This window comes from Psammomys obesus, unplaced genomic scaffold (genome assembly GCF_907164565.1).
Source record: "Psammomys obesus unplaced genomic scaffold, mPsaObe1.curated_primary_1811, whole genome shotgun sequence".
NCBI lineage: Eukaryota > Metazoa > Chordata > Mammalia > Rodentia > Muridae > Psammomys > Psammomys obesus.
In genome coordinates this window covers 3,663,639-3,678,174 of record NW_026596415.1, presented here as the reverse complement: position 1 = coordinate 3,678,174, position 14,536 = coordinate 3,663,639, and the positions used below count along the sequence as shown (strand labels likewise).

Sequence of the window (14,536 nt, the reverse complement as noted above, 5' to 3'; positions counted from 1 at the left end):
TCCTCCTCTATGGGACACTTCCTCCCCTATGGAAGGATGCTTCCTCCCCTATGGGACACTTTCTCCCCTATGGGACACTTCCTCCCCTATGGGAAACTTCCAGGTATCCAGCTATTAGCATTATATGGGAGAGATCTAGGCACAGACAAGCACCAAGTGCTGACTCCAGCCAAGAGAAAGGTCTAGGAAAATTCCTCCCATAAGGTGGAGGATGGGCTGCCTGGGACTCAAGAAAAGCCCCAGAGACGGAGGCATGGGGGCTAGTGGTATAGTTTTCCGTAAGAGCATAAACTGCCAGGCTGACCCTTGACTGTGTCCCTTTCACTGTCCCAGCCGTGCACCCCAACTGAAGAGGCCACCTGCGCCTGTGGCCTCAAGCTAGGAAGGCAGCACCTGGTTTCTATCTGCGGCCTGGCTCTCCTTCCTAGGGGTGGGAGCCTCAGCTGTGCTGCAGGGCTTGGGATGAGGCGGCTCGGGGCTTGGTCCAGGGAGGGGTCGGACCACAGCACATGAGGCGGCACAGCCAGTCATGGTAGTCTGGCGAGCTGGTGTTTTGGAGGGCTCTTTCGGTTTTGAGAAGGGTCTCATTGTAGCCCAGGCTAGCCTGGAAATCCGGATCTCTCTGCCTCCATCTCTGAAGTGCAGGGACTGTAGGTGTGTCTCACCATGCTCCACTTCACCGGCTTGTTAATTGTAACTTCCCATCTGCAAACTCACCCACCCAGAGTTTCAAAAGAACATGAGAAGGGAGCTAAACTATGTAGGGCCAAGCTTTGGCTCAGTGGACAGAGTGCAAGCGGGAAGCTCTGGGCCCTGTCCCCAGCCCTGGATAAGAAGGCATGGTGGTGCATGCCTGTAATTACAGCACCGGGGACAGGGAGGCCCAGGTTACCCTCTGAGGACAGCCAGGGCTACATGGGGCCTCTCAAAACAAACAAACATTGTGAAGCCATCATTTTACGATCAACTGGAATGTGCATATTGAGATAACCACTGGGGTGTGAATGAATAGATAAGGTTTACCCAGACTAGGGAACACTACACAGCAGTGAAAAGGCCCAGTCTACCTTATCTTTTTTGTTCAAGCTACAACATTCATGAACCTCAACGATGTTAAGAAATCAAGACACATAGAGAAGCCCAGGTTTCATGTGATTATTTATGTGAAATACCCTGAGGAAGCAAATCCACAGAGACAGGGAACAGACTGGCTGTGGGTGAGGTACACATGACTCAGGGTTCAAAGTTTCTTCCTGAGCTGCTGTTAACGACGATGTGAATGTTAAAGAGACACTGTGAATGTACTCATAATCAGGCACTGCACTGAGGCTTGGTGGCTCACACTGTCATCCCAGCACTTAGGAGGCAGAGTGAAGAATCAGTAATTTGGGGGCAACCTGAGCTACATGAGACCCTGTGACGAAAAAACCAAAATGCATCACGCACTTCAGATGAATTATGTGGGGTGTGAATTCATTCTCTGTAAAGATGAACCCCCACCCCACCAAAAGAATTCTCACTTCAAAGCTCTAGTAGGCAGCTGGTGGCAGTCCTTTTCTCCCTTCCTTCCTCTCTCCCTCCCTTCCTTTATCTTTTTCTTTTTTTGAGACAGAATTTCAAAATGGAGCTTTCACTGTCCTGGTATTCATTATAGACCAGGCTGTCCTCAAACTCACAGACAGACTCCTGCCTCTGCCTCCTGAGCGCTGGGACCACAGGTGTGTGCTGCCACACCTGGCTTCCTCTCTATTATGCGTAGCACAGAGGGGGTGGGGGTGGGGGTGGGGGTGGGGATGGGGGTGGGGGTGTGTGTGTAGGAGGTGGCAGACCAGCTCTCCCTGGGATCCGCCTGTTTCTGTCTAGTCAATCCTGGGATTATAAATATACACTGCCAGGATGGCTTTAAAAACAAACAAACAGACATACAAAAAACAAAAATGGGTGTTGGGATCCTGACTGAGCCTTTCCCCACGGTCTCCTTAAAAATGTTATTTGGGTATAGGCTGAAGTCTCTTTAGACTTGTCAATGGTTGTCATTTTACTTAAATACCTATTTTATTTCTGCTGCATTCACACTTTACTCCAAACCATTGTGTTAACTGTTTCAGCAAATTACAGAACTTGCCATGCGAGCACTGCTGATTGAGCCCTCGCCTCAGGGTGTAGTGATCACCCTGCCTCACCTCACTGCAATAGAGACAGCCCAGGGGCACCCTATATCCAGAGAGAGTTCTTCCCCAGCGCTGGCCTTTGGCCTTGCCTGTCCTGTGTGTGCTCCTTCCTTCCATTCCTTTTGACAGGGTCCCATGTAGTCCAGGATGACCTCATATTTTCTATAAAGCCAAGGGTGGCTTTGCACTTACATGCTCTTCCTTCCTCCAGCTCCTGAGTGCCTGGCTTACGGGTGTACTGGGAATGGAACCCAGGGCTTTGTGCATGCCACCAACTGAGCTACATCCGCAGATCTGTTCTGTGCACTTCAGGTTGCTTAGATATACGGCCACTCACATCCAGCTCCTTTGCTCCAGACTTTTGGGGCTCACCCACACCACGGGGTGTTGGCACACTTTCCCTTTTTTGAGGACTCACCACGTGTTTAACCACAAGCTCAGTACAGCCAGGGATACCCAGGCCTCAACCTGGGGATGGTTGGCTATGGGCCCCACATTTTGCTGGGGACTCTGGAGTGATTTGGTCCCTAGCACTGAACAATGTCCGAAGATACATATATATATTTAAACCACAGCTAGTGTGAGACTATTGGGTGGAGGCCAAGAAGGCCACTAAACCTGTTAGAGCTCACTGGTCACAGAATGATGCAGCTAGTGCTGACTGGATTCTAAGCAGCTCTGAGTGAATTTTAGAGCCTGTGATCCCTCTGCTGTGACCAGCTCCGACATGCTACCCAGCATGCACAGCTACTTCAAGCCCCTTATTTTACTTGTAAGTGCCATTGAAGGCTGCCTTTCTTTCTGGAAGCTGAGTTCCTGGTCCTGGCAGGATTGAAAGCATCAGTATGCATTTATAAAACAAGATTCTCATCATAAAGAAGTGAGGTAAAAGTGATGGCAGCATTTTTTAATACCTTTTTGTTACATTTTTTTATTTTATTTGTGAGTTTGTGCCATCGTGTGTGTGAGTCTAGGAGACTAAACTGAGGCTGTCTGGTTCAGCTGCTCTGAGCCTTCTCTGAGGCCCAGGGCATTGTTTTGATGGCACAAAAGACTTCTCTCAAGTTCACTGCTGGGTTCTGGAACACAGTACATACCCAGTCAGGGTTTCCAGAATGATCCATGCCTTGTAACCACTATCCCAGCCATGAAGTCAGCCATGAAGGGCTGGGCATCAATGGAGTGCTTGCCTAGCATGTTTGAGGCTCTGGTTGCATCTCCAGCATCCACAAACCTGGCAAAGGGGTGTTTGCTTGTAGCACAGGCCTAGAGAGGTGGGGCAGGAAGAAGTTTAAAGTCATTCATGGCTACAGAGCCGCATAGAGGTCATGGCCAACATGGGCTATAGGACTTTCTCAGAAAGTAAGGAAAGGGAAAAAAAATTTAAAAATAAAAACAGTAAATAAAAAGATAATAAAGGAAAAGAAAAACAAGGAAGGGTGCAACTGACCAAAACTGACCTAATTCTTCAGAAGGTTGTCTGGACTGTCTGCTGTATGTATAGCAATCAAGCCCAAGCCAGTATACGACCATCATAACTGGGCTAGAGAGATAGCTCACTCGTTGGCTATAAAAAGAGGAAGGCTTGTTATCGTCATATTTAGGCATTTCCCCTTCTAATTACAAAAACAGTACAATGAAAGCATTTCTGTGGTAGCCAGTCCAGTGGCTGTGTCACGAGAGGGGTGTGAGTGTCCCCCCACTCTCCATGTACACTTGAGGCCAGGAGCACTCACCTGGCCCAGCAACTTTCCCACTCTGGGAAAGGCCATGGGTGGGGTTCCAGGCTATGTGTGAGCATCCTTTAGTCCCCATGTCAGCAAGGCATCCTATCAGCAAGCAGCCCCGCCCCTTCCTCTACACACACAAAAACACAACAGTCTTAGGTGGAAGTCTGTACTGCAAGAGAACATGAAGTTCGAAAAGCAGCAGAGCAGAGAACGCTAACACACAGAAAGGCCCTCAATGACACAGGACGCACCCTGTCATTATGCTCCAGTGGCCACAAACAGCTGATCCTAGGCTGGCAGCTGGTAAGCTGGCCATGTCACTGTCATCAGAGACACCTGTCTGCCACACACACACACACCACCCCCCAAGCTCCCAGAGCACAGGGATGCACTGTCCATTTTAGAAAAGCTTATGTAACAGACACCCACCCCATCCACACACCTAGGAAGACACACACGTTCATGGCTGCCTTAGACTGAGGCCTATGGAAAGGAGGCCAATCCCTGGCCACCACCTCCCATTTGGCATGGAATAAGCATTCTTCCTCCTGCTTTAATTTCAGACAGGAACACAAAATGCAAATTACAGCTTAGGAAGGCATTCTCGAGTTCCCCCACCCCCGAGGTTTGGTTTTGCCATGTGCTCTCTTCTGCATTTGGGAATCTTTCAGAGAAGCTAGGAGTGCCCACGCTGCCTCTCATCCTAGGGCTGGGCAGCGGGGGGGGGGGGGGGGGGGGGCGGCGCTGCTGTGTGCTATGACCTGGTTCAGAAACAAAACAGAAAGACCAGTAAGTGGCCAGACCAAGAGCTTGAGATGTCACTATGTTACTAAAATCCCTTCCAGTGAGGACATAGTAAGGTCTACCTCTCCTCCCAATGTCAAGACTGTCAAATCAAGGCAGGAGTCTGCCCAAGCTCAAGCAGGGAATGAATGAGTTTACGGAAACTCCTTACAGAGCATAAGTGAGGGGTTTCTTACAGGGGTGTGGGAGTTCCTTCCCCATGAAGTTGCAATGCAGGGGTGAGGTTTTCCCTGTAGCCACACTGATGACTCCTCCCCAGTCTTCCTTGTCTCCAGACCCCCTAACTACATGGTGGGGGGCGGGGGGGAGGTGCACAGCCAGCAAGCCCAGCTGGGATCATCTAAACTCCCTAGGAAGGCAGTCGTTTGGCCTAGTCCTGTGCAAAGCACTTCACTAGCGTAGGGGAGGCCCTGCGTTCAAATCCTAGTAATAAGGAAGGGATGGACAGGAAAGAACAAGAAAGGAAACGGCAGAGATCAGGTGGGCCCCGAAAGAAGCTTTTACACCCACCCAACACTGCAAGTCAAAGCCATGGCCCGAGAGCAGAAAATGTCTGAGGGCTGGTTACACAGCTTCCTGCGACGCTCCAGGCTGCGACCAGGTTTTTGTCTGTTCTCTCTTCTCTACCAGCAGGCACACCTGGAAGCACCCACCTCTCCATATATTCAGCCAAGGCAATGAGTACCAAGGACAGCCAAGTTCAAAGTCCCTTTCTTCTTGGAGAGTCTGTCTGGAATCCCCACAGAGGGCTTCCATCCTGTTCTGAGCCGTGGTAGGAGAAAGCCTAGGATGTATGGAGACTGTGTGCCAGGAGCAGGGGCCGCCTAGGTGAATCCCTGGAGCTCAGGGGCTAACTAGCCTCGCCTACATGTCTAGCCCCCAAGAAGCAGTGGCAGAAGAGTCTAAATTCACAAAAGTATGTGGCCATCTGGCATTAAACTCCATATAATATGTATCTTGCAGTCCTTGACACAGAGCCATTGTCTGGAAGACTCTGCATGTGTAATTAATACCAGCTTGAGATCAGTTACACATCACAGTGACAGCCAAACTTCTAACTGTGCAGCCTTGAACTTGACCAAATAAAAGAAAAACCACACAGTTGAGATCCCACGAGCAGCGATTTCACAAGAACACAAATAGGGGTTTCAATGGCAATATAAGCCACAACTAAATGACTTGATTTCCCCCACACCTTCCAACACGAAGCTGTCACCACAGGTAGGAGAAAGGAAGGGGTGGCACTCACTCCTGGCTTGGCACCCTCTCCCAGCATCCCATAGCCACCCCAGGCAAAGAACAAGGAGGGTTTTGTTCAGAGAATGAATGAGGACAGCTTTCTTCTTGGCATTTTATTAAAACCTGAAAGCTGTGGCTTGCTGCCACCAATGGCGCCTGCGGCTCCCAGCAGCCAAACCTTCCCGTGCCACTCGTTAGCAGCGGTCATCTTGTGTGGCTGAATATTCAGCAAGCCTAAGGCGTGCGTTTCTAGTAACGGGGCAACTTAAGATTCTCTGGGCAGTGCCTGGAAACACAACACAAGGCCTTTCTTTATAGCAGGTGAACTAAATCGTTTACCAAGTGACGAAAGACTTTATTTGTTTAAAAGCAGAGAACACCAAAGTCATATATGGTACCATAATTCACTGCAAAAATGATGGCTAGTGCCTCTGGATCCCTGCATGAACAGCTCAGTCTGTATATCTTAGCCAATATGCAGATTTCTGTTCCGGGTCGGGTTGTCTTCACACACTGGTTTGCAGTTCTTGTGTGGGTCTAGGATGGAGACAGGGAACCCTGGAAAGCTGGCCAGACGGTGACAACGTTATACAAGACAGAGTAGTCACTCTAGAAAGAGCCCTGAATTTGTCTTTGGCATCCTTCCATCAGGCCTGCTGATGTTGGAGACCACGCTAGTGCCACGCTTGCTCATCTCTACAAAATAAAACCCTGCTTCAGTTTCTCTTGAGGGTGTTCCAACAGTCAAGCTCTCAGCACTATAGCATGAGCTCAAATAAGGATTCCCTAACTCTCCCAAAGAGGACCCATACAGACAAGGTTTTCAAACCACACCAAATCCACATAGGCAGTAGATGAATTATCTTTTTCTTTGATAGGAAAATAGAACAAAAAACCCAGTAGGTACAGCGGCACATGCCTAGAACACTGGGTATTTGAGAGGCGAAGACTGAAGTATCACTTGAACCTAGGAGTTCAAGGCTGGCCTGGGAAACAAAGCCAGACTGTTTATCAAAAACTAAAACAAAACCAACTAAAAACACACCAGCAAATGGAAAAATGAAGGCTGTATTATGATTACAAAAATTATTCTAGAAATGTCTCCCTGCCAAGTTAACTTCCATGTGTGTTTAAGAACCAAAGGAGTCACAGAAACTGTGTGAGGAAGAAGCCGTTCACAGGAGTGGGGCTGAGACAGGAGGGGCTGTGAGCCTTTTATTTTGTACTTGTGACCTTATCCGTATGTGTCACCGGCACATACGGGGGTGTCGGCAGCCCTTCTGTGCACTTGGAAAAGGAAAACACCCTATGAAATTAAAGTGATTCTGAGTGCAAAAGTCTGCAATTACAGAACCACAGAGTCTTTAAGGCAAGGTCTCTGTCATTAGGGATGGGGAGAGACGGAACGGATCAAGCCGAACAGTGAAAAATAAGGCAAACTGTGGCTTCTGGGTTTGAGACCACCATCAGAAAGGCCCACCGAGGAAGAGGAGGCAGCCGATGGCAATCAGTGGAGGAGATGCAAATGCAGTAACAATCACAGTTAGTGGGGTAGTCTGGGCAGGCGGAAAACCCTTGAGACAACACTCAAGGTCCACGGCTTTGCATGTGCAGGCGCCACTCCAAGCAGCAATTTCTGGGTTTGGAGGTTTGTTACTTTTCCCACCTTTCCCACCCCCTAAAAGACACGAAGATGGAGTCCATAAAAAGATGAGATCAAGGAAGGAGCCTCTTCTGGGTGTGCTGAGCAAGGGTCAGGTGACTTCTGGCAGCACATGTCTACAATCTCCCCAGGCTGGCCGGCCAAGTCCTACAGGCGTTTGTAGGTGCCCAGGAGCGCTTTGCAGTTGGGGCAGTAGTGGTCCACGTCCTGCAGGGCATCTACACAGAATGGGATGAAGCAGCAGCCAGCGACGCACCTGGGGAAGAGACACAAGAAACACGTCACCAACTGCGGGAGGCTGGGTGCAGCCAAGAACATGGGTTCATGCCCTCATGCTGGAACCCCTGAAGGCTCCTTGATGGGCTGGGGGTGGATCTGAAGACCTGAGCTTGGAAGACTATGTCTCTGCATGCACAAAGCCCAGAGTCTGACCCCAATACCAGATGTGCAAGCCTCTATCCCAAGGAGTTCAAGGTCATTTTTGACTACCTGATGAGCCAGCCTTGGATAGCCTGAGTCAAAAAGGAAGGGGGAGGGTCTTTGCAAAAATAATTAAATCTCTTGATACACGACTACCCTGGAAACTCTCAGTGGACCCCCAAATCCAAAGACAGTATCATCTTTAAAAGATGTACCGCGCAGAGGAGAGATGATGTGTGAAATGAGGTCGAGCCAGGCATGAGGGTACACACCTATGATCCTGTCACTAGTAAGACAGACGCAGGAGGATTTTGAACGCAAAGCCAGCCTGGGCTACATAGTTAAACTCAAAAAGCAGCAAAACACCAGCACTCAAGATGTAACTCAGGGGTTCAGCACTTCCCTAGCATGTGAGACAGCTGGGCTCTGTCCCTGGCATAAGAGGGGAAATAAAAAGTCAAAATGTAGGAGGAGCACTCTGGGACCACAGTACGAAACCCTGGGTTCCATGCCCAGCACCACATAAAATCAGGCATCGTGGAGTAGGGCTGTAATCCCAGCTCTAGACAGGTAGAGGCAGGAGGATCAGTTTAAGGACATCCTTCGGTACACTGTGACTTCAAGGTCGGCCTGAGCTACATTAGACCCTATATAAAAGGAAGGGAAGGAAGAAGAGGAGGAATAGCCATCATTATCTTAAATGAGGATCGACAAAGTGGTCTGTAAAAACCACAGAGAGCTACAGCTACACAAAAGAAATGCTGTCTCAAAAAACAAAAACAAAAACAAACAAACAAAAACATAAAAACAAACAAATAAGCAAACAAACAAATAAGCAAACAATCAAAAAAGGTCACCCAGTCCACGTTAGACATGTCAGATGGCCAGAGCCTGTGTTTTGCCTGCTCAGTCCTGCCTAGCAGCATGAACATGAAAAGATCCAACAAAAGAGCTGGCAGGATCCAGTCAAACTGACACAGGTAGATGGCTGGGCTTAGCCTGGTGCAAAGCTGTCTTCAGGGTTCTAGTGGCCAGGAAGTCAACTTCCCCAGATGACGTCTCTTAGCAGTCTGTCACCTTCTGCACATGGAAAGGGCTTCCTACAGCCTTGGACCCACGGTGAGAACAAGTCAGTCACAAAGACTCCAGCACTCTCGCTGCTCTCTTCTCTCACCTGTGAGGTCCCTGTAACTGCAGACACTCGGACCTCATTCTCACCACACCCCTAGGAGACATATATGTGGGTACTCAAACACAGGATCCATAGCGAGTCTCAAAAAAAACTTTAAAAGCTGAGAAATAAAAGAGGCAGAAAGAGTGGGGATAGAGGTGGTGTACACCTTTAATTCCAGCACTTGGGAGACAGAGGAGGCAGATCTCTGAGTTCAAGGACAGTCAGAGAGCTACAGAAACCCTGTCTCAACTTCCCCTGCCCCTCCCAAAAGGGCAGAAAGCCAGCCCAACTTTAGAAGTTTGCTCACAAGAGCCGATCTTGTGCTATTGAACCCCAGTTTCAAAGACAAAAGGTAGTTTTAATGCAAATGTCCCAAAGCAGTGAGAGTCCTTCTCCCTTTGTTTTTGAGACAGGATCTCACTAGGTAGCCCTGGCTGGCCTGGAACTCCATATGGCCTCAAACTCATAAAAATCTGCCTGCCTGAACCACCACAGCAAGCTGCTTTCATTTTGATGAGATAGGAGTCTTACTATATAGCCCAAGTTGGCCTTGAACTTACATCCTCCTGTCTGTCTTCCACAGCTAGGAAGACAGATATACACCATCAGGCCCAGAAGCAACTTGTGGTACTAAGGATGGAAACAAGGCCTTACACATGCTAGGCAAGCCTCCCACAACAATGCACTCTGTTCTATCCCCGGTCATCATTTTACTTTTGTTTTGTTTAGGGGTAGCCCAGGCTAGCCCTAAACCCACTATGTAGCAGAGGCTGGCCTTAAACTACTGATTTTCCTGCCTCAGCCTCAGGCATGCTGGAAGTGCAGATGTGTACCACTATGCACAGCTTTCTTTTTACTCTGTGAACACTGCCTCAGTTGCCCATGCAGGCCCTGGGCTTGTGATCCTCCTGCCTCACCCTAAGTGCTGGGATGGCAGACCTGGTTAGCGGTGAACTAAGTCTTTTCTGCCCAGAGAGTGGATGCTGCACAGGCAGGACAGAGAAAGATGGGCCCACAGGCTTACATAGCCACTTCTTCCCCACAGAATAGAGACATGCCCTTTCCTTCTCCACCTAGTCTCCAGCAGACAGTGAGGAGATGTGGGCTAGGCACCCAACGGCAGAGGTCCTCAATCTCTGGAAAAAAGCAAGCCAATGTAGCTATGTGGCTCAGAGGCCAGAAAGGGGTGGGGCTCCCACTGCTACCTGCTTTGGGAAAAGATGTATTGCTTTTGCTTGGATTTCTCTCCCAGAACAGACTAGCATCTCTTTCAGTGCAGACATAAATATTTATGTAAGCCTCCTGCACTGGCGATGGGAAAATAGCAGACGTTGTAAAGAAGACGCACGCCTGAGGAGAGGCCCTCGAAGTGTGTATAAATGTACAGAATGTTTAAAGCTTTTCTCACACACAAGCAGTTTATAATTTAGGTCATGAAATTCTAGAAGGAAAAGAAGCCAGCGGGTCCCGCCCTCTGCAGATGTGACCAGCTGCTGTGGGTCCTACATTACACAGCCAGTGATTTCCCTGTTAAGAGCAGAGCCCACTTGGGGCCTCTGCAGCCCCAAGAGAAGTTTTTGGTGGTTGTCCTGTGGGGAGGGGCGCTACAGATACCTGGAAAGCAGAGACTGGGTGTGCTGCTCCGCTCTCATTTTAGCTTTTACATCCATCCACCCCCCACCCCCCACCCATCATCTATCCACCCATCCACTGTGTATGTGTGAACACCCATGTACATATGCACATGTGGAAGCCAGAGGGCAGCTTCCAGGAGTTGGGTCCCTTCCACTGCGTGGGCTCTGGGATCAAACTCAGCTTGGGAGGCTTGGTGGTAGGCACCCTTACCTGCTGAGCCATCGTACCAGCCCTGATATGTGTCTTATTGGGACAGGGTCTTAGTCTGCAAGCCTGGCTGCCCTTTCATTCCGGCTGTCTTCACCTTCTGTTGGTGTTGGAATTACAGGGATATGCTGCCATACTCAGCTTTCAACATCCTCAAGCAGGGTGAGGGTACAGAGACAGGGTGCTAGCCTAGCATGCTGAGATCCTGAGTTCCAACCCCAAAACTAAAAAAAAAAAAAAAAAAAAAAAAAAAAAAAAGGAAAATTCCTGCAGGTATCTGGAGAGAGCTCAGTCAGACAAGAATTTGCAGTGCAAGCCTGAGGACCTGAGTTCAATTCCCTGATCCACACGGTAGAAGGAAGGAACGGACCACTGAAAACCCTCTGACCTCAACATGTGCACCATGGCATATGTCCATGTACACACACAAAAAAAAAAAGAAAAGAAAAGAGAAAGAGAGAGAAAGAGAAAGAAAGAAAGAAAGAAAGAAAGAAAGAAAGAAAGAAAGAAAGAAAGAAAGAAAGAAAAGTAAATTTTAAAATTACCTGGGAAGTATCAAGGAACCAGACATGATGGGACTCCCCCACCCTGGGGAGTGAGAGGCTGAGGGGTCTCTGAGGCTCACTCTTCAGCCAGGATAACCTACTCAGCAGGTCTAGGAGCAGTGGGAGACCTTGTCTCGACAGGCAAGACAAACAGGAGGCCTTGGCGTCCAGTCGTGCACACATGCGCACACACTTTCACACAGTCCTACAATGCACAGCACAGCCCCTACCACAGCTAAGTCCTCAGTCTGAGTAGCAACCACCCCACAGTGGGGACCCTCCAGAGGCCAAGGGGCAGCACACTCACCCCAGCAGACACAGACTGCCACAGGAGAGCCAGGTGAGGGCGCCGGCATTGTAGGACAGCTGGGTCACGATCATCTTGCTGCAGGAGGGACAGCACATCTGGACAGGGCGGTCATAAAAGGAGACAGGCTGCTGCACATACACCGTCTGCACGGCAACTGACGGGAGAAGACGACACGGGCTGCTCAGTGAACCAGGAAGAATTCGTGCCTGACAAGAGCTGAGGCTCAGCACTTACCCCAGAGCCCAAGCTCATACCGCTGTCATTCCTGCCATCCCAAAAGCATGCATCACCCGGTGGATCCCAAGGATGAAAGGATGACTATCATCTCAGCCTTAAAGGGAAGGAGATTCTGACACAGGCAGACACTGTGCTGAGTGAAATAAGCCAGTCACAAAAGTACAAGCACTGGGAGACTCCAGATATGCCTTCAGGGGCCCACTAGAGTCAGTGCCTGTAGGCTGGGGGTGGGGAGGAAGAGGGCAAGGTCAGACACTAAAGAGTGGGATGACGGTGTGTGTCTACCTAACACCACTGAGCTGTACTTTAAGAGGAAGGACTTGAAGCTGAGCTGGCAAGGAGCCAGATAGGGGAAAGCAAAGGGAGGTGGAGGGGGATGGATGTGCATATGATCAGGAATATATATATATATTCAGCTGTCCTACAATGGGTATGATCAACACACACACATTTTATATAAATACATACATGCATACATACATACATATTTTTTACGGGTCTATGGTTGACTTCTGGCCTCCACAGGTACAGGTACACACACACACACACACACACACAACAATAACAACAACAATAATAGAAGGGCAGGGTAGGCAGGCTCTGCAGGTCTGAGTCACAAGCTTGCTCTCTCAGATAGTCCTCAGCAGCTTTTGATGTTGAGTAGTGCACATTTCTACACCTGGCCACTGAGGACAAGGACTACAGAGACGCCCTCCCAGAGTCCAGGCAAGGCTCTGCTCGCCTAGAAGGGCAGGAACTTTGCATCCCTTTTCTCACTCAGCGCTGTTTCTGCTTCTTGTTCCTGTTCCCACCGCAGCTGGCCTCAGGACGGGAGTGCTAGCCACTCTTGGCTCTGAACTCACCAACTCCCAAGTTCTCTAGGGCAGGGGTGGTGTCAAGAGCAGAGGGCATGGGGAGGATTCTAAAAATATTTTGCTGTGGTTTTTGTTGTAGTTTATTTTGATTACGTTTTTAATGTTTGTGCTTGTGTGTATATTCAAGTCCTGGGGAGCAAACTCAGGTAGTCAGGCTTAGCAGCAAGCGTCTTTACCCACTGAACCATCCTGCTGGCCACTAAATGTGCCTTATAATAGGGAAATTACAGGCCTCAACAGTGGTATGTCTGAAATATCCTATGGGAAACTAGGGTGGGGTGGACATCACAGTGCTTGTCATTTGGCTTTGACACTTTTGCACCTTGCTGCTGTCCTCTACCTCCTGGTGTCCACAGGCTTGGTGAATGAGGAGCTGCAAGGAGGACCTGGGTGACATACTTGCATTGGCGTTGGGAACAGGCACAGGTTGGGTGTAGTACGAAGGTGGATTCATGCCCTTCCCATCTGGGCCTGTGATGAGCCCTGTGGCTGGTCCCGGCACAGGTGCTGGGGGGGTGGGGTAGTAACTGCCGCCACCTACTGTCTCTTCATAGGTTGGGGGTGCGGAGGGGATTGAAGAAGGGCCTGCAGCTGCTTGGTAAGGTCCTGGAGCCGACATTTTACCTAAAGCAGAAAGAAAAGACACCTGTAAGAAATTCTCTCAACCCAGAGAGCTGGGCAATGGCACATGCCCAATACCCCAGTACTGGGGAGGGGGAGGCTGACATTCAAGATCATCTCCAGCTAGATGACAATGCTGGAGACCAGCCTGGACTTCGTATGAGTATGTCTCACAAACACCACCACAGGGGACGGGGAGAAAGAAACTCACCCTCCTCTCACCCATCACCCACAGCTCAAGTTTTCAACTTCCAATCTGGCAAACAGAACAACCAGGAAAAATCATGACCTTCACAGGGGATTTTCAAGTACACATAAAAGTAAGTTATGTCCCAAATGACCGGAACCTAGAAGGTGGTGGGCCAGAGGGACCCAAGCTGCAGGGAGGTATGTCCTCTTCAGACCACACGCTCCAAATACACCCTCTCTTCTGTTTAACCAGTGTGGTTTTCACTAATTGTTTCGAGGAACAGAAACGACATCAGCATTTATATGCCAACTATGAGCAGGGCATGAGCAAAACCTAGAGCCCCAAAACACATGGCATACAACACCAGGCGGAGAAACTAGAAAGAGGGATATTTTTAGAGGCTGGCCATGCTCTCTTTCATCACATGGGACTGGTTACATGGGTTTGTTTTGTTTTGTTTTGTTTTTCAATTTGTGTTCACAAACTGAATACAAAAATTCAATTTGTACTGAGATTCGACCATCCTTTTCCCAAAGTGAATGTGTGCAGGGCACACATTACCCCACTGTAAACCTCAGCACTGGAGAGGAAGAGTCAAGTTAAAGACAGCTTGAGCTACCTAACAAGGTGCCCAATGAATCTGCTTCTTTTTATTTACTTTAAAAATCGTGTGTGTGTGTGTGTGTGTGTGTGTGTGTGTGTGTGTGTGTGTGTG

The 14,536-nt window shown here is 49.2% G+C and overlaps 1 protein-coding gene across 1 annotated transcript in view; it reads right to left on the bottom strand.

Moving 5' to 3' along the window:
* Positions 1–6,278: 6,278 nt before the first annotated feature.
* Litaf (lipopolysaccharide induced TNF factor) overlaps positions 6,279–14,536 on the bottom strand; it is a 32,370-nt gene continuing 24,112 nt past the window's right edge. The window contains exons 2-4 of the mRNA XM_055597767.1: positions 13,410–13,634; positions 11,896–12,052; positions 6,279–7,863 (exon numbers count right to left, since the gene is read on the bottom strand). Coding sequence (XP_055453742.1) covers positions 7,755–7,863; positions 11,896–12,052; positions 13,410–13,629 — 486 coding nt within the window. The 5' untranslated portion in view covers positions 13,630–13,634 and the 3' untranslated portion in view covers positions 6,279–7,754. The remainder of the gene's footprint in view (positions 7,864–11,895; positions 12,053–13,409; positions 13,635–14,536) is intronic.